General features: G+C 44.4%; 1 protein-coding gene across 5 annotated transcripts in view; it reads right to left on the bottom strand.

Moving 5' to 3' along the window:
* CSPP1 (centrosome and spindle pole associated protein 1) overlaps window positions 1-19,843 on the bottom strand; it is a 147,928-nt gene that overhangs the window by 81,894 nt on the left and 46,191 nt on the right. For all 5 annotated transcript variants that reach the window (XM_069731439.1, XM_069731434.1, XM_069731436.1 and 2 more), the window contains 2 exons: window positions 18,997-19,107; window positions 12,911-13,293 (listed from right to left, as the gene is read on the bottom strand). In XM_069731439.1, coding sequence (XP_069587540.1) covers window positions 12,911-13,293; window positions 18,997-19,107 — 494 coding nt within the window. The remainder of the gene's footprint in view (window positions 1-12,910; window positions 13,294-18,996; window positions 19,108-19,843) is intronic.

Below are 19,843 nucleotides of genomic sequence, written 5' to 3'. Positions count from 1 at the left end.
AGACCAATGACTCTGATGTGGTACAGCAGCCAAGGATGGGGGAACCAACACTGCAGGACATTTTCTCTGTCGTTATTCACTGCAAATCTGCCTTGGCCGCGCTGAATCTGAGGGTGGATGATCTGACAGTTGAAATAAAGTCCCTTAACTCTGCTATGCGCAAAGTGGAGAAAAGAGTGGAGGTGGTGGAGGAGCGTGTGGGCAGTGTGGAGGATCAGACAAACGAACTGTTAAAAAGAGAAAAGAAATATATTCAACGAATTGCAGAGCTGGAATTTAAGACAGACGATTTGGAAAACCGATCTCGGAGAAACAATTTAAGAATAATTGGGGTGCCGGAGAAGGTGGAGGGAAATAATTCCACAGAATATATTGAGGCATGGCTCAAGAACTCGGTGGGAGGAGCAGACCTTACCAAACATTTCTCGGTGGAAAGGGCTCATCGGGTCCCCACTCGCCCTCTGCCGCCCGGCTCGGCCCCTCGTGCCATATTGGCAAAAATTCTGGACTACCGGGATCGGGAGACTTTACTGAGAAAGGCCAGGCTGAGTGATGGCCTGAGCATAAATGGGAATCGGATCTCCATTTATCCGGACTATTCGGCATCGGTGCAGAAACTTAGAATGAAGTTTGGGGAGGTCAAGCGACGGCTCCGTGAACTGGACCTAAAATATTCAATGCTCTACCCAGCTAAGCTTAGGGTGGTGGCGCTGGACCGTGTTCAATTTTTTCAAAATCCGGAGGAGGTGATGCAATGGCTGGACACCAACGCCAAGAAGATTGGCACTGAGCGGAACCGTTAAGACTGTTTCGGAAGGATTGTGACTCTGCTGGTTCTGCCTCTCTTCGTTGGAGGGGTCCTTTCTGAATGTTACTGTTGCAGATGGTTCAACTGCACCTAACGTTTACAGTATTATGTTCGGCGGCGTAATGAATATTTTATATTGGTCGCGGTGTGGGGGGAAGAGATGGACGGCAAAAGACTTAGTTCTAGGGTATACTAAGTGCCCTCGGTTCTCATATAGAGAAAGAAAGTTCGGAGTATCTGAGTTATCTTGAGTTTTAGATGGGGAAGGTTGGGTTAGTTGTTGGGATGGGGGGTGGGAAGGGGGGGGAGGAGGGCATTGGGGGAGACCTGGGAGAGACGATTCTTATTTTATACCTTTTTCTAAGGAAATGGGAGGGAAGGTTAATATTATAAGTTGGAATGTTAGGGGGCTAGCGGACGCTACTAAACGTGCGGCAATATTTCAGTACTTAGTGAAGCAGAGGCCCTCGGTGATATGCCTGCAAGAAACTCACTTAGTGGAGGAAAAAGTAGATATGTTACAGAAAAAATGGGTGCGCAGGGCATATCACTCGACTTTCTCTAATTATGCAAGGGGGGTGTCTGTTTTGATCCATACTAGTACTCCATTTGAGGAAGTTGAGGTTAAAATTGATAAAGATGGTCAGTATGTCCTTTTGGTGTGTAAAATTCTTAACCGTCTGATTTGCATTGTTTCAATATATATACCCCCGCCGTATTCTGGTAAGAAAATTCAAGAGATTTTGGAGCATATGAGAGGGTGGGTCGGGGTTCCTCTTTTGGTGGTTGGAGATGTGAACAATATTGCCGACGACCATTGGGATAAGAGTAATCACGCTCTGCTACGTAGGGACGGTAATGGCACTCCTTTTGGGAATTACCTTAGAGAAATAGGCTGGATTGACTTATGGCGGGTTCGAAACGCTAATACTTATTCTTATTCTTGTTACTCGACCACGTATGGTTCTATGTCTCGTATCGATGTCGCCTTGGGTAATGATGGGATGAACGAATTGTTGAGTGAGGTGGAATATAATCCCAGGATTCTATCAGATCATAGTCCAGTTCGGGTCTCATTAAAATTATCTGAACAGGTTGGTTCACGGAAGATGGGATGGAAGGTTCACCCCTCCTGGTTACAACTCTTGGACATGGAAAGGGTGGGGGCTGAAATAGAGGAGTTTTTTAGGATTAATGACGGGAGTGCGGAATGTCACGTAGTATGGGACACCATGAAGGCGTATTTAAGGGGGATTCTGTTTCGTGACATTTCACGACACAAGACTAGGACTAGAGTACAGGATCAAGCTATTCTGGAAGAACTGAAGGCAGCTGAGGCAGCATTGGGGGCCCATTGTACTAAGGAGTCTCAGAGTCGGATGAGGAAGGCCCAAGAGGAGGTCAATAAATTATATTTGAGAAGGGCGGAGAGATTGCGGGCCTTTCAAAAAGCGTCTTTCTATTCAGAGGGGGAAAAGGTGGGGCATTTACTTTCGGTAGTGGCGTCTGCACAGAGGGACTCCTCTCATGTCTACTCCATTAGGAGGGAAGATGGAATATTGGTTACTCAGGGGGAGCAGATTTTGGAAGTGTTTAGGAAATTCTACAATAAGCTATATACTTCAAGTGTGGACAGGGGGGCTGAGGACATGACGGGCTACTTGGAGGGGATTGACCTGCCTAGGTTGAGCAAAGAAGACTGTGAGTTGTTGGAGGAGCCGATTGGGGAGGAAGAATTGGGGGCCGCTTTGGCGGGGGTTGCTGGGGGCAGGGCTCCGGGGGCGGATGGTATTCCAGCTGAGATGTACAAGGTATTGAAAGAAACTTTGTTGGCCAAACTGTCGGAGGTGTATAATAGGTCATTGGAAAGAGGGGAGTTACCTGTTTCAATGAGAGAGGCTATCGTGGTCGTTATCCCTAAGGCCGACAAGGACCCACAATTACCAGAATCCTATAGACCAATCTCACTTTTGACGGCTGACATTAAGATTCTGGCAAAAGCTCTGGCAAACAGGTTATCTAGGGTGATTGACAGACTGGTTCACCCGGATCAGGCAGGCTTTATGCCCAATAAATCAACGGCACTTAATCTGAGAAGGTTATTTTTAAATTTGCAAATCCCTTCTGACAATGTTGGCAAACGGGTTGTGGTATCCTTGGACGCTCATAAGGCTTTTGATTGCGTGGAGTGGAGTTATTTGTGGTCAGTACTGGAACGAATGGGGTTTGGACCTAAATTTATCTCATGGGTGCGGCTGTTGTACTCTTCTCCGGTGGCCAAAATTAGAGTGAATGACGCTCTCTCTGAGACTTTCTCTTTATCTAGAGGTACTAGACAGGGCTGCCCTCTGTCCCCGCTGCTCTTCGCCTTGGCGGTGGAACCCCTTGCCGCAAAGATCAGAGGGTCCCGGGAGGTGAAGGGTTTTATGTACGGGGAGGCGGAAGAAAAAGTAGCGTTATACGCTGATGATATCCTGCTCTTCTTGGAGGATTCCGAGGGGACCTTGGTAAAGACGGAGGCCATTATTGAGGAATTTGGGAGTTATTCGGGCTTAAGGATAAATTGGGACAAATCGAATATGATGTTGATAGATGGGGATAGTGGGGACGGTGATGGGGGGGACTCTGTCACAAGGTTGAGGCTAGTTGAGAAATTTAAGTACTTGGGGATTCAGATCGCACTCCCTCTGACTAGCTTTGAGGAACTGAATTTGGCACCTCTTCTGCGTAAGATACGTACCAAGGTCCAGGCGTGGAAAAAGCTACACTTATCGGTAATTGGTAGGATAAACCTGATAAAGATGATTGTGATGCCGCAGTTACTCTATGTGTTGCACAATTCCCCTATATGGATATCGCAGAATAGGTTTCGGAGGATTAGATCTTTGTTTGGTGAGCTGATCTGGGGTGGGAAGAGCCCCAGATTTAAACAGGAAACCCTACAGAGACCAAAGACGGAGGGAGGGGTGGCATTGCCCAATCCGTGGTTGTATTTTTTGGCCTCACAGTGTCAGCATTTCAAGGGATGGGGAGAGGTGTCAGGTGGGATGCGGGCACCTTGCAGCCTGAGATCATTGATTGGGACAAAGGTGTTGAGTGAGGGCCTAGAGGGGGGACATTTCCGTGAGAAAGGTTCTAAATTTTGCACTGTAAGGCTCATTCACAAGGTGTGGGATAAAGTTAAAGGAATTAGGGGTGTACGGGCACTCACTAGATTCTCACCCATTTGGAACAACTGTGTCCTACAGGAGTTTAGACAGATGGAGGGATTTCATATTTGGAGGGAGGCAGGCATCTCTCGGATGGGCCAGATTTTACATCAGGGTAGAATTAGAGACTTTGAGATATTGCAGGAAGAATTTTTACTCCCGGAGTCTGAGATGTACCAATACCGTCGTCTTTCTCATGCGTACCGGGCACAGTGTAAGAGAGGGACTGTTGAAATCCAGGTGGATCTTATGCTGGATTTTATCCTTGAAGGGGGAGGCACGAAGGGGGTGATTTCGGGAATATATGAATTCCTTCTATTTTCTTTTCTGGCGGAGCACCCTATTAGAGCAAGGGCGAAATGGGAGGCTGACCTGGGGGCGATTGATGACGATCGGTGGGAATCAGTATTGGATTATGTGCCCAAGATATCAATGAGTGAGCCTGGTAGGCTGTCACAATTATTTGTCATTCATAGGGCTTACAGAACCCCAGACATGTTATTCAAAGCCGGATTAAGGCCTAATTCAGAATGCCCTAGATGCTCGCAGTCCGAAGCGGGCATCCTTCATATGTTGTGGCAGTGCCCCAGGCTGTCCTCCTTTTGGGTGGTGGTGTTGAATAAAGTGGGTTTGGCATATAGTTGTGATGTGCCTCGGGATCCTCTGGTATGTGTTTTGGGCTATGTGGAGGAGGTAATAACTGATAAGCTGTATAAAACGGTTATAGCTAGACTGTTATTTATTGCGCGAAAGTTGATCGCCAAATTCTGGATTAGGGAAGAGCCACCAACAAGGAGAGACTTTATGAAGCAAGTGGACCATATCATTGCTTTGGAGAAGAGTATCTACGTTAGGAGGAACAAGATGGACCTCTTTGACAGGTTGTGGAGCCCGTGGCTCGAATCAATGTGACCTGAAGACCTTTTGCCCCTATGGAAATATTTTTTTGACAAGTCATCTTCCTCTTCTTGTACTTTTGTATGTGATAATTTAGTGGGGGATGACTCTTGACAGGTCTCTAGTGGGTGGGGGGAAGGGGGGTGGGAGTTTGGTTTGGGACTAAATAAGTTTTCTAACAAAAAAAAAAGGTATTGAGTATTTGTATGTTGCTGAAAACAAACTATTCCTTTTATTGTTTATGCACAATTTTGATGGTTTAATAAAAATATCTGATCCAAAAAAAAAAAAAGGCACATTTAGTAACATTTATAAGGACAAAGAACAGCAATGTAAAATAACAATTTACTGTCTTGTTGAAAAGTCTAACTTTTACCTACAGCCATGAAGTGGATTTATTTTTCATGAATATTTAAGATGTTTTCCAGTTTCAGCAGATAAAGCTTCTCCATTAAGAGGCACAGACCTTCCATATACAGGTGCATCTCCCAAAATTAGAATATCATCAAAAAGTTAATTTATTTCAGTTCTTCAATACAAAAAAGTGAAACTCATATTATATAGAGTCATTACAAACAGAGTGATCTATTTCAAGTGTTTATTTCTGTTAATGTTGATGATTATGGCTTACAGCCAATGAAAACCCAAAAGTCATTGTCTCAGTAACATAGTAACATAGTAACATAGTTAGTAAGGCCGAAAAAAGACATTTGTCCATCCAGTTCAGCCTATATTCCATCATAATAAATCCCCAGATCTACGTCCTTCTACAGAACCTAATTGTATGATACAATATTGTTCTGCTCCAGGAAGACATCCAGGCCTCTCTTGAACCCCTCGACTGAGTTCGCCATCACCACCTCCTCAGGCAAGCAATTCCAGATTCTCACTGCCCTAACAGTAAAGAATCCTCTTCTATGTTGGTGGAAAACCTTCTCTCCTCCAGACGCAAAGAATGCCCCCTTGTGCCCGTCACCTTCCTTGGTATAAACAGATCCTCAGCGAGATATTTGTATTGTCCCCTTATATACTTATACATGGTTATTAGATCGCCCCTCAGTCGTCTTTTTTCTAGACTAAATAATCCTAATTTCGCTAATCTATCTGGGTATTGTAGTTCTCCCATCCCCTTTATTAATTTTGTTGCCCTCCTTTGTACTCTCTCTAGTTCCATTATATCCTTCCTGAGCACCGGTGCCCAAAACTGGACACAGTACTCCATGTGCGGTCTAACTAGGGATTTGTACAGAGGCAGTATAATGCTCTCATCATGTGTATCCAGACCTCTTTTAATGCACCCCATGATCCTGTTTGCCTTGGCAGCTGCTGCCTGGCACTGGCTGCTCCAGGTAAGTTTATCATTAACTAGGATCCCCAAGTCCTTCTCCCTGTCAGATTTACCCAGTGGTTTCCCATTCAGTGTGTAATGGTGACATTGATTCCTTCTTCCCATGTGTATAACCTTACATTTATCATTGTTAAACCTCATCTGCCACCTTTCAGCCCAAGTTTCCAACTTATCCAGATCCATCTGTAGCAGAATACTATCTTCTCTTGTATTAACTACTTTACATAGTTTTGTATCATCTGCAAATATCGATATTTTACTGTTTAAACCTTCTACCAGATCATTAATGAATATGTTGAAGAGAACAGGTCCCAATACTGACCCCTGCGGTACCCCACTGGTCACAGCGACCCAGTTAGAGACTATACCATTTATAACCACCCTCTGCTTTCTATCACTAAGCCAGTTACTAACCCATTTACACACAATTTCCCCCAGACCAAGCATTCTCATTTTGTGTACCAACCTCTTGTGCGGCACGGTATCAAACGCTTTGGAAAAATCGAGATATACCACGTCCAATGACTCACCGTGGTCCAGCCTATAGCTTACCTCTTCATAAAAACTGATTAGATTGGTTTGACAGGAGCGATTTCTCATAAACCCATGCTGATATGGAGTTAAACAGTTATTCTCATTGAGATAATCCAGAATAACATCCCTCAGAAACCCTTCAAATATTTTACAAACAATAGAGGTTAGACTTACTGGCCTATAATTTCCAGGGTCACTTTTAGAGCCCTTTTTGAATATTGGCACCACATTTGCTATGCGCCAATCCTGCGGAACAGACCCTGTCGCTATAGAGTCCCTAAAAATAAGAAATAATGGTTTATCTATTACATTACTTAGTTCTCTTAGTACTCGTGGGTGTATGCCATCCGGACCCGGAGATTTATCTATTTTAATCTTATTTAGCCGGTTACGCACCTCTTCTTGGGTTAGATTGGTGACCCTTAATATAGGGTTTTCATTGTTTCTTGGGCTTTCACCTAGCATTTCATTTTCCACCGTGAATACCGTGGAGAAGAAGGTGTTTAATATGTTAGCTTTTTCCTCGTCATCTACAACCATTCTTTCCTCACTATTTTTTAAGGGGCCTACATTTTCAGTTTTTATTCTTTTACTATTGATATAGTTGAAGAACAGTTTGGGATTAGTTTTACTCTCCTTAGCAATGTGCTTATCTGTTTCCTTTTTGGCAGCTTTAATTAGTTTTTTAGATAAAGTATTTTTCTCCCTATAGTTTTTTAGAGCTTCAATGGTGCCATCCTGCTTTAGTAGTGCAAATGCTTTCTTTTTACTGTTAATTGCCTGTCTTACTTCTTTGTTTAGCCACATTGGGTTTTTCCTATTTCTAGTCCTTTTATTCCCACAAGGTATAAACCGCTTACACTGCCTATTTAGGATGTTCTTAAACATTTCCCATTTATTATCTGTATTCTTATTTCTGAGGATATTGTCCCAGTCTACCAGATTAAGGGCATCTCTAAGCTGGTCAAACTTTGCCTTCCTAAAGTTCAGTGTTTTTGTGACTCCCTGACAAGTCCCCCTAGTGAAAGACAGGTGAAACTGTACAATATTGTGGTCGCTATTTCCTAGATGCCCGACCACCTGCAGATTTGTTATTCTGTCAGGTCTATTAGATAGTATTAGGTCTAAAAGTGCTGCTCCTCTGGTTGGATTCTGCACCAATTGTGAAAGATAATTTTTCTTGGTTATTAGCAGAAACCTGTTGCCTTTATGGGTTTCACAGGTTTCTGTTTCCCAGTTAATATCCGGGTAGTTAAAGTCCCCCATAACCAGGACCTCATTATGGGTTGCAGCTTCATCTATCTGCTTTAGAAGTAGACTTTCCATGGTTTATGTTATATTTGGGGGTTTGTAACAGACCCCAATGAGAATTTTGTTACCATTTTTCCCTCCATGAATTTCGACCCATATGGACTCGACATCCTCATTTCCTTCGCTAATATCCTCCCTTAAAGTGGACTTTAGACAAGACTTTACATAGAGACAAACCCCTCCCCCTCTCCGATTTTTACGATCTTTTCTAAACAGACTGTAACCCTGTAAGTTAACTGCCCAGTCATAGCTTTCATCTAACCATGTCTCGGTTATTCCCACTATGTCAAAGTTACCTGTAGATATTTCTGCTTCTAGTTCTTCCATCTTGTTTGTCAGGCTTCTGGCGTTTGCGAGCATGCAGTTTAGAGGATTTTGTTTTGTTCCAATCTCCTCGCTGTGGATTGTTTTAGAAATGTTCTTACCTCCCTTCTGAGTATGTTTTCCTGGATCTTCTTTGTTCAAGTCTAATGTTTTTCTTCCCGTCCCCTCTTCTTCTAGTTTAACGCCCTCCTGATGAGTGTAGCGAGTCTTCTGGCGAATGTGTGTTTCCCAGGTTTGTTGAGGTGTAGTCCGTCTCTGGCGAGGAGTCCATCGTACAAGTAATTCACACCGTGGTCCAGGAATCCGAATCCTTGTTGTCTGCACCATCGTCTTAGCCAGTTGTTTGCATCAAGGATCCTGTTCCATCTCCTGGTGCCATGCCCGTCTACTGGAAGGATAGAAGAAAAAACTACCTGTGCATCCAGTTCCTTTACTTTCTTCCCCAACTCTTCAAAGTCTTTGCAGATTGTCGGTAGGTCCTTCCTTGCCGTGTCATTGGTGCCAACATGTATCAGAAGAAATTGGTGGACGTCCTTGGAGCTGAAGAGCTTTGGTATCCTATCGGTCACATCCTTGATCATCGCACCTGGAAGGCAGCATACTTCTCTTGCAGTTATGTCCGGTCTGCAGATGGCTGCTTCTGTGCCTCTCAGTAGTGAGTCTCCCACCACCACCACTCTTCGTTGCTTCTTGGCTGTACTTTTTGCTGTCACTTGTTGCTGTGTGCCCTTTTCTTTTTTGCTTGCTGGTATTGCTTCATCCTTAGGTGTGCCATCTTCATCCTCTACAAAGATTTGATATCGGTTCTTCAGTTGTGTTGGTGGTGATGGTTGGTGATTTCTCCATGGTCTTCTTGCTTCTTTTGGTCACATGCTTCCACTCATCTGCTTTTGGAGGTTCTCTGACACTTTTTTCACCTTCTGTGACCAGTAGAGATGCTTCTGTTCTGTCTAGAAAGTCTTCATTCTCTTTGATGAGTTTCAAAGTTGCTATTCTTTCTTCCAGATCCCGCACCTTTTCTTCTAAAAGGGCCACTAGTCTACACTTCTGACAGGTGAAATTTAATTCTTCTTCTGGTCGATCTGTGAACATGTAGCACATGCTGCAGCTCACCATGTAGGTTGTCACATCTGCCATGTTGCTCCTAGATCCTGCTGACTTGCTGTGTGTTTTCCTTCTTGTGTAATCTATTCAGCCAAGCTCTCTTGCATTAATGTCCTACAGGTAAAAATTCGCGCGCCGTAAGGCGCGCGGTTTGGTGATTCTTTCCAAGCAGCTGGTCCCGGCTGTACCCAACGATCTTCTAGCTTAGGGAGACTCTTCGCTTTTCCCAGAAGGCACCTGGAATATGCAAATTAGCCTCCTCAGCTTGAATCCTCAGTAAATTAGAATACTTTATAACACTAGCTTGAAAAATGATTTTAAAATCCGTAATGTTGGCCTACTGAAATACTTGGTCGGGGCTCCTTTTGCATCATTTACTGCATCAATGCGGCGTGGCATGGAGGCGATCAGCCTGTGGCACTGCTGAGATGTTATGGAAGCCCAGGTTGCTTTGATAGCAGCCTTCAGCTCGTCTGCATTGTTGGGTCTGGTGTATCATCTTCCTCTTGACAATACCCCATAGATTCTCTATGGGGTTAAGGTCAGGTGAGTTTGCTGCCAATCAAGCACAGTGATACCGTTGTTTATAAACCAGGTATTGGTACTTTTGGCAGTGTAGACAGGTGCCAAGTCCTGCTGGAGAATTACATTTCCATCTCCATAAATCTTGTCGGCAGAGGGAAGAATGAAGTGCTCTAAAATTTCCTGGTAGACGGCTGCGCTGACTTTGGTCTTGATAAAACACAGTGGACCTACACCAGCAGATGACATGGCTCCCCAAACCTTCACTGATTGTGGAAACTTCACACTAGACCTCCAGCAGCTTGGATTGTGGCCTCTCCTCTCTTCCTCCAGACTCTGGGACACGGATTTCCAAATTTAACGCAAAATTTACCTTAACCTGAAAACAACACCTTGGGCCACTGAGCAACAGTCCAGTTCTTTTTCTCCTTGGCCCAGGTAAGACGCTTCTGGTGTTGTCTATTGGTCATGAGTGGCTTGACACAAGGAATACGACACTTGTAGCCCATGTCCTGGATACGTCTGTGTGTGGTGGCTCTTGAAGCAATGACTCCAGCAACAGTCCACTCCTTGTGAATCTCCCCAAAAATTTTGAATGGCCTTTTCTTAACAATGCTTTCAAGGCTGCGGTTATCCCGGTTGTTCGGGCACCTTATTCTACCACACATTTTCCTTCCACTTAACTTTCCATTAATATGCTTGGATACAGCACTCTGTGAACAGCCAGCTTCTTCAGCAATGTTTTTTTGTGGCTTACCCTCCCTGTGGAGTGTGTCAAGGACTGCCTTCTGGACATCTGTCAAGTCAGCAGTCTTCCCCATGATTGTGGAGCCTACTGAAACAGACTAAGGGACCTTTTTAAACACTTAGGATGCCTTTGCATGAGTTTTTTGCTAATTATTCTAATTACTGAGATAATGACTTTTGGGTTTTCATTGGCTGTAAGCCATAATCATCAACATTAACAGAAATAAATACTTGAGATAGATCGCTTGGTCTGTAATGACTCTATATAATATATGAGCTTCACTTTTTGTATTGAAGAACTGAAATAAATTAACTTTTTGATGATATTCTAGTTTTGTGAGAAGCAGCACTTCTCTGCCAGGATAGCAAAACTAAGCCTGGCCATAGTTGGCGAAATACATTGACAGAGATGCTACCAATTTATTTGCGTTAGAATTGAAAACTATTTTTCTCTATATGCCATTTGTTTACATAAATGATAGTGAATTTGTCACTCTGTGCCCTTCTTGCTAGGCTCCACAAACCTTAAAAAAATATAAGCATCAAGAGCGTTGTAAAAACTATTAACCCCTTTCTGACCTCGGACGGGATAGTACGTCCGAGGTCAGATCCCCTGCTTTGATGCAGGGCTCCGCGGTGAGCCCGCATCAAAGCCGGGACATGTCAGCTGTTTTGAACAGCTGACATGTGCCCGTAATAGGCGCGGGCAGAATCGCGATCTGTCCGCACCTATTAACTAGTTAAATGTCGCTGTCAAACGCAGACAGCGGCATTTAACTACCGCTTCCGGCCGGGCGGCCGGAAATGACGTCATCGCCGACCCCCGTCACATGATCGGGGTCGGCAATGCGTCAGGATGGTAACCATAGAGGTCCTAGAGACCGCTATGGTTACTGATCACCGGTGGCTGTGAGCGCCACCCTGTGGTCGGCGCTCACAGCACACCTCCATTTCTGCTACTTAGCAGCGATCAGCAGATCGCTGCTATGTAGCAGAGGCGATCGAGTTGTGCCTGCTTCTAGCCTCCCATGGAGGCTATTGAAGCATGGCAAAAGTAAAAAAAAAAAAAAAAAAGTATAAAAAATGTGAAAAAAATAAAAAAAAATATAAAAGTTTAAATCACCCCTTTCGCCCCAATCAAAATAAATCAATAAAAAAAAAAATCAAATCTACCTATATTTGGTATTGCCGCGCTCAGAATCGCCTAATCTATCAATTAAAAAAAAGCATTAACCTGATCGCTAAACGGTGTAGCGAGAAAAAAAATTCGAAACGCCAGAATTACGTTTCTTAGGTCGCCGCGACATTGCATTAAAATGCAATAACGGGCGATCAAAAGAACGTATCTGCACCAAAATGCTATCATTAAAAACGTCATCTCGGCACGCAAAAAATAAGCCCTCAACCGACCCCAGATCACGAAATATTGAGACGCTACGAGTATCGGAAAATGGCGCAATTTATTATTTTTTTTTTTAGCAAAGTTTGGAATTTTTTTTCACCACTTAGATAAAAAATAACCTAGTCATGTTAGGTGTCTATGAACTCGTGCTGACCTGGAGAATCATAATGTCAGGTCAGTTTTAGCATTTAGTGAACCTAGCAAAAAAGCCAAACAAAAAACAAGTGTGGGATTGCACTTTTTTTGCAATTTCACCGCACTTGGAATTTTTTTCCCGTTTTCTATGCTAAAACCAATGATGTCATTTAAAAGTACAACTCGTCCCGCAAAAAATAAACCCTCACATGGCCAAATTGACGGAAAAATAAAAAAGTTATGGCTCTGGGAAGGAGGGGAGTGAAAAACGAACACGGAAAAACGAAAAATCCCAAGGTCATGAAGGGGTTAAAATTGCAAACTTGCTCACAAAACACACATGCACCAAAATTTGTGACTTTCTTCTCACCAGAAAAAGAAAACTTGTCACTTGATAAATCTTCCCATTGTATATTTGGAATTTGCTTACATGTCATTAAACCATGAACGAGCTTTATTTGTTGAAACTGTAATATTCCACTAAAGGATACTGACACCTTCACTTACATGTATTTTGGGCAATAAAGCATTATACGCAACAGTGTTCAATTCAGCATTAGATCCAGTACCTTTCAGGATGTGGGTTATATCTCATGGGCCTTCGGTCTTCTACTTCCCTGTCATATTTCAATCTATTAGTATTACTGTCGTCAACCTCATTACTGATATTAAGTCTGAGGGGTCTTCTTTCCGGCTCCCAATCTGTAGAAAGGTATCGGGGACGATCCATCACGTCATTATCCACATCTGGTCTCCGGATAAAACGATTCTCGGTTTCAGTTTTATTATCTCTTCTAGCTGCCCTCTCAGCTTCAGATCGCCTTTTATTAAGGAGCTGCTCATAAACCTCCATGGAAGTATATGCATCCTTCTTGGGAAAAGCTTGGTCTCGATTAGATATTGGCACTGATGGGTACTGTTCAGGTTCCACTCTGTTCTGGGTTTTATAATTCTGTCACATACAAGAGAAAACATGTAAATGTGGTATTTTTACAGCATGAAAGACAAAAATCTATCACTGCTCCTAAAATGCTAAACTGACTTGGGAGAGGACCTTATGTTAAAAAAATGGACCAGAGTTTCCACAGATTTGCTTTTATAGCAATTGTATGATATTTTTGCAGTTACGCAGCTGAGTCATTGTCCTGGAGCAAGATAAAACATGATCCCACCAGACGGGAGGGCATGTTGTTGCAAAATGCTGTAGTAGCCATGCCAGATACATGTGCCTTAAACTTGGAATAAATAACCAACAGTGTCACGAGCAAAGCACCCTGCATCATTCATCACCCCATCCATGTCTTAGGGAGGGAAACACATACAGTGGGGGAAATAAGTATTTGATGCACTGCCGAATTTGCAAGTTTTCCCACCTACAAAGAATGGAGAGATCTATAATTTTTTTTATATATAAATAAAAAAAACACAGAAAATCACATTGTATGATTCTTACATAGCTAATTTGCATTTTATTGCATGAAATAAGTATTTGATACAATAGAACAACAGAACTTAATATCTGGTACAGAAACCTTTGTTTGCAATTACAGAGGTCAGACATTTCCTAGTTCTTGACCAAGTTTGCACACACTGCAGCAGGGATTTTGTCCCACTCCTCCATGCTGATCTTCTCCAGATCTTTCAGGTTTTGGGGCTGTCACTGGGTAACATTGAGTTTCAGCTCCCTCCAAAGATTTTCTATTGGGTTCAGGTCTGGAGACTGGCTAGGCCACCCCAGGACCTTGAGATGCTTCTTACAGAGCCATTCCTTAGTTGCTCTGGCTCTGTGTTTCGGGTCATTGTCATGACGGAAGACGCAGCCACGACCCATCTTCAGTGCTTTTACTGAGGGAAGGAGGTTGTTGACTAAAATATCGCGCTACATGACCCCAACCATCATCCGTTTAATACAGTGCAGGGGTTCTGTCACCTTTGCAAAAAAAAGTATCCCAAAGTATGATGTTTTCCCCACCATGCGTCACAGTTGGGCTAGTGTTCTTCGGGTTCTACTCAACCTTCATTTTCCTCCAAACATGGAGAGTAGAGTTGATAACAAATAGTTCTATTTTGGTCTCATGTGACCACATGACCTTCTCCCATGCCTCCTCTGGATCATAAAGATTGTCATTGGCAAACTTGAAACGAGCCTGGACATGTGCTGGTGTGAGCAGGGGGACCGTGTGTGTTCTGCAGGATATTAATCCATGACGGCGTAGTGTGTTACTAACACACTATGTTTGAGACTGTGGTCCCAGCTACCTTCAGGTTATTGACCACGTCCCTCCAGTGTAGTTCTGTTCTGATTCCTGACCTTTCTCAGAATCATCCTAATCCCACAAGGTGAAATCTTGCACAGTGCCCCAGACTGAGGAAGATTAACAGTCATCTTGTGTTTCTTTCATTTTCTAATAATTGTGCAAACAGTTGTTGCCTTCTCACCAAGCTGCTTTCCCATTGTCCTGCAGCCAATCCCAGCCTTGTGCAGTTCTACAATTTTGTCCCTGGTGTCCTTAGACAGCTCTTTGGTCTTGGCCATGGTGAAGAGGTTGGAGTGTGATTGCGTGTGCAGACAGGTGTCTTTTTTTTTTTTAAACAATTAATTTTTATTGAAAATTTTCGAATTACATATATAAGATAATCAAGAAAAATCAGAATAAAGCTTTACATACAATCCATACGAAAATGCATGTGATTAACTAACACGCAATCATGCAACCTAACAAAAGTAAGGGAATGGGAAAGTGGGGGGGAAGCCCGAATGAGAAGCTGTATAACGTCCGAAGAGTATGGTGAGTTATTCTGAATCCGACTGAACGTTGTTGGTTAGGTATAATACCGGTGTGGAAAAGGGGTATGGTTGGTATATTCCGCCCAGGGGAGCCATATTTTCTCAAATTTGCCAACTTTGTCCATTAGTATAGCTGATAATTTCTTGTTGATCATGTGCCAAGTGAGGCGTGTTTTGACCGCGGAAAAGTCTAAGTTTGGTTTTTTCCATGCCAAAGCAATGGTTTCTTTTGCTGCCAAAAATATAAATGAGATAAGAGATCGGGTATGATAGGGATGCGTTTGTTGAGTAGCGCCTCCCATGGACTTTTTTTTAGGTTAATGTTAGCTATGGAAAAAACCAAATGGTATATCCTAATCCAGAGCCTTCTGACAATCGGGCAAAGCCACCATATATAGAACATGTCTCCTGTTGAGTTGCATCCTCTGAAGCAATTTGGGGAGTGGTTAGCCACTGCTTTAGCTACTCTAGCGGGGGTCAGATACCATCGGGTCAACCGGACAGGTGTCTTTTATACAGGTAATGAGTTCAAACAGGTGCAATTAATACAGGTAATGAGTGCAGAGTAGGAGAGCTTCTTAAAGAAAAACTAACAGGTCTGGAAGAGCCAGAATTCTTGCTGGCTGACAGAAGATCAAATACCGTATATTCTCGAGTATAAGCCGAGATTTTCAGCCCAAATTTTTGGGCTGAAAGTGCCCCTCTCGGCTTATACCCGAGTCACGGTCGGCGGCAGGGTCGGCGGGTGAGGGGAAGAGAGGATTGTCGCATACTCACCTAGTCCCGGCGGTCCTGACGCTCCCCCTGCCTGTCACACTGTCTTCGGGTGCTGCAGCTCTTCCCCTGTTCAGCGGTCACGTGATACCGCTCATTAAAGTTATGAATATGGACTCCACTCCCATAGGGGTGGAGCCGCATATTCATTCCTCTAATGAGCGGTGCCAGTGACCGCTGACAGAGGAAGAGCTGCAGCACCCGAAGACAGTGTGACAGGCAGGGGGAGCGTCAGGAGCGCCGGGACTAGGTGAGTATTTTATATTCACCTGTCTACGTTCCACCCGCCGGGCGCCGCTCCGTCTTCCCGTCCCCTTGCTCTGACTGTTCAGGTCAGAAGGCGCGATGACGTACTAGTGTGCGCGCGCCGCCCTCTGCCTGAACAGTCAGTGCTGTTTTTTTTTTTTTTTTTTATTGCAGCAGCGTTATATATGGGGCAGCTTTATAAGGAGCATCCATGGGGCAATAATGAACGGTGCAGAGCATTCTATATGGCACAGCTTTAAATGGAGCATCTATGGGGCAATAATGAACGGTGCAGGGCATATATGGCACAGCTTTAAATGGAGCATCTATGGGGCAATAATGAACGGTGCAGAGCATATATGGCAGAGCTTTAAATGGAGCATCTATGGGGCAATAAAGAACGGTGCAGAGCATATATGGCACATCTATGGGGCCATAATGAACGGTGCAGAGCATTGTATATGGGGCACAGCTTTATATGGAGCATCTATGGGGCCATAATGAACGGTGCAGAGCATTCTATATGGCACAGCTTTATAAGGAGCATCTATAGGTCAATAATCAACGGTATGGAGCATTATATATGGCACAGCTTTATATGGAACCTCCTTTGGGGCAATAATGAACGGTATGGAGCATCTATTTTTATTTTTGAAATTCACCGGTAGCTGCTGCATTTTCCACCCTAGGCTTATACTCGAGTCAATAAGTTTTCCCATTTTTTTGTGGCAAAATTAGGGGGGTCGGCTTATACTCGAGTATATACGGCACTTATTTAATTGAATAAAATGCAATTTCATTACAGAATATACTCGTGTATAAGCCGAGATTTTCAGCACATTTTTGTGTGCTGAAAACACCCCCCCCCCCCCCTCGGCTTATACACGAGTCACTGTCCCAGGGGGTCAGCGGGGGAGAGGGTGCGGCAGCAGCCGGTGGCTGTCACATTATACTCACCCACTCCAGGCGCGATCGCTGCAAGTCCTCCCTGCATCCCTCTGTTGTCCCGGCGAGGCAGCTTCTTCCTGTGTTCAGCGGTCACGTGGGAACGCTCATTAAGTAATGAATATGGATGTGACTCCACTCCCATAGGCGTGAAGCGCATATTCATTACTTAACCCTGCTGTTCTGTTGGTCAAAAATGACCGACTTTGAACTTCAATATTCTTTAAAATATTCAAGATGCGGCTCTGAAACCCGTGGCCGACCGACCCATCCTCATTTAAGTCAATCAACCACAAGTTTCAGAACCGCATCTTGAACACCCCAAAAAATACCAAAGTTCAAAATAGGTCTCCCCAGACCGAACAGAACAGCAGGGTTAAATGAGCGATACCACGTGACCGCTGAACAAAGGAAGAAGCTGCCTCGCCAGGACAACAGAGAGATGCAGGGATGCGCAGCGACAGCGCGAGCAGGATGAGGAGGATGGAGGACGGAGGGAGCCTAGCGGCGCCATGCACACATCAGGGGGAGGACGGAGGAGCCATGCACACAACAGGGGGAGGACGGAGGAGCCATGCACACAACAGGGGGAGGACGGAGGAGCCACGCACACAACAGGGGGAGGACGGAGGAGCCACGCACACAACAGGGGGAGGACGGAGGTGTGCACACAACAGGGGGAGGACAGAGGAGGCATGCACACAACAGGGGGAGGACGGAGGAGCCATGCATACAACAGGGGGAGGACGGAGGAGCCATGCACACAACAGAGGGAGGACGGAGGAGGCATGCACACAACAGAAGGAGGACGGAGGAGGCATGCACACAACAGAGGGTGGACGGAGGAGCCATGCACACAATGGAGGAGGCGTGAACACAACAGAGGGAGGACGGAGGAGGCATGCACACAACAGGGGGAGGACGGAGGAGCCATGCACACAACAGGGGGAGGACGGAGGAGCCATGCACACAACAGGGGGAGGACGGAGGAGCCATGCACACAACAGAGGGAGGATGGAGGAGGCGTACAATCAACAGGGGGAGGACGGAGGAGCCATGCACACAACAGGGGGAGGGCGGAGGAGTCATGCACACAACAGAGGGAGGATGGAGGAGGCGTGCACACAACAGGGGGAGGACGGAGGAGCCATACACACAACAGGGGGAGGACGGAGGAGTCATGCACACAACAGGGGGAGGACAAAGGAGCCATGCACACAATGGGGGGAGGACGGAGGAGCCATGCATACAACAGGGGGAGGACGGAGGAGCCATGCACACAACAGAGGACGGAGGAGGCGTGCACACAACAGAGGGAGGACGGAGGAGGCATGCACACAACAGGGGGAAGATGGAGAAGCCATGCATACAACAGGGGGAGGATGGAGAAGCCATGCACACAACAGGGGGAGGACAGAGGAGTCATGCACACAACAGGGGGAGCCACACATACCAGGACAGGGATGATTGAACACTGCATGCCCGGCTTATACTCGAGTCAATAAGCCTACCCAGTTTTCCGTGCCAAAATTAGGTGCCTCAGCTTATACTCAGGTCGGCTTATACTCGAGTATATACGGTATGTAAAAATCATACAATGTGATTTTCTGGATTTTATTTTTAGGTTCTGTCTCTCACAGTTGAAAGGTACCTACGATAATTATAGACCTGTCCAGTCTTTGTAGGTGGGAAAACTTGCAAAAATCGGCAGTGTATCAAATACTTGCTTCCCACACTGTACATAGAAACCATCTGATCAACTTTTTTGTGAGGCAGAAAGACAAGACAGTTTTAACAAAAGTAAATGACTGATACATCAGCTTCGAGCTTCCCACATAAATCAGCACTGGGTTTTGTAGACTAATTGAACTACAGTGATTTCTTTTTTTAATTTTGGATTACCAGAACATTTTTTTCTCCCTCCAGACCAGCCTTGTGTATTCTCTCCTGTTCATCATCCTTCATTCTGAGGAACTGATTGTACTCCCGGTTTCTCTCGAGGCGCAGTCGTTCCTGAAAATATATAAGCATAATAAAAATGACACTGTCATACATTAATGTACACAAGATCCTAAACTGGGAAAAGCTTATGACTAAAAGAATAAACAGAGAGATGTACAATATGTATGCAAAGTTCAACCTGGAAACATGATTTTCCAGGTCAGTAAGTTTACGGAGACACCAGACATGTATCGTTTTTTTTCTAATTATTTTGTTAGTTTAAAAACATTCAGAGCTTTGTAAAAAAAAAATAATAATTTTGCTTTGTGTCAACATTTTTCCGAGACCCCACACTTTTTTTTTATATTACCATAAATGGATATATGTCATGCCTTGTTTTTTTGTGTGGGAAGATGGTGTATTTATTCTTTCAATGTTGAGGGGCATGCTATGTTTAGATCGCTTCTTTATTTCATTTTTTGCATTATTACAATAACCAAAAAAAAACACAATTCTGGTGTTTTTGTTTTTTCTTCTCTACAGTGTTTACTAATTTTACCAGATTAGTGGCGAAGGATTTTGAACATCTGACTACTCGCCGTGAGGGCGACAACCTCACAGCACAGCAGCGTCTAGCTCTTAAAGATTTGAGAAGCTATAAGGATATTGTGATTAAGCCGGCCGACAAGGGGGGAAATATAGTGATATGGCCACAGTGGATGTATGAAAGGGAGGCTTATAGGCAGCTGAAAGACAAGAAAACATACTGTCGTCTTGATCGTAACCCTACAGTAGCTTTCTTGGCAGA

Source organism: Ranitomeya imitator, chromosome 6, assembly GCF_032444005.1.
Source record: "Ranitomeya imitator isolate aRanImi1 chromosome 6, aRanImi1.pri, whole genome shotgun sequence".
Lineage (NCBI taxonomy): Eukaryota > Metazoa > Chordata > Amphibia > Anura > Dendrobatidae > Ranitomeya > Ranitomeya imitator.
This window is presented reverse-complemented; position numbering and strand designations above follow the sequence as displayed.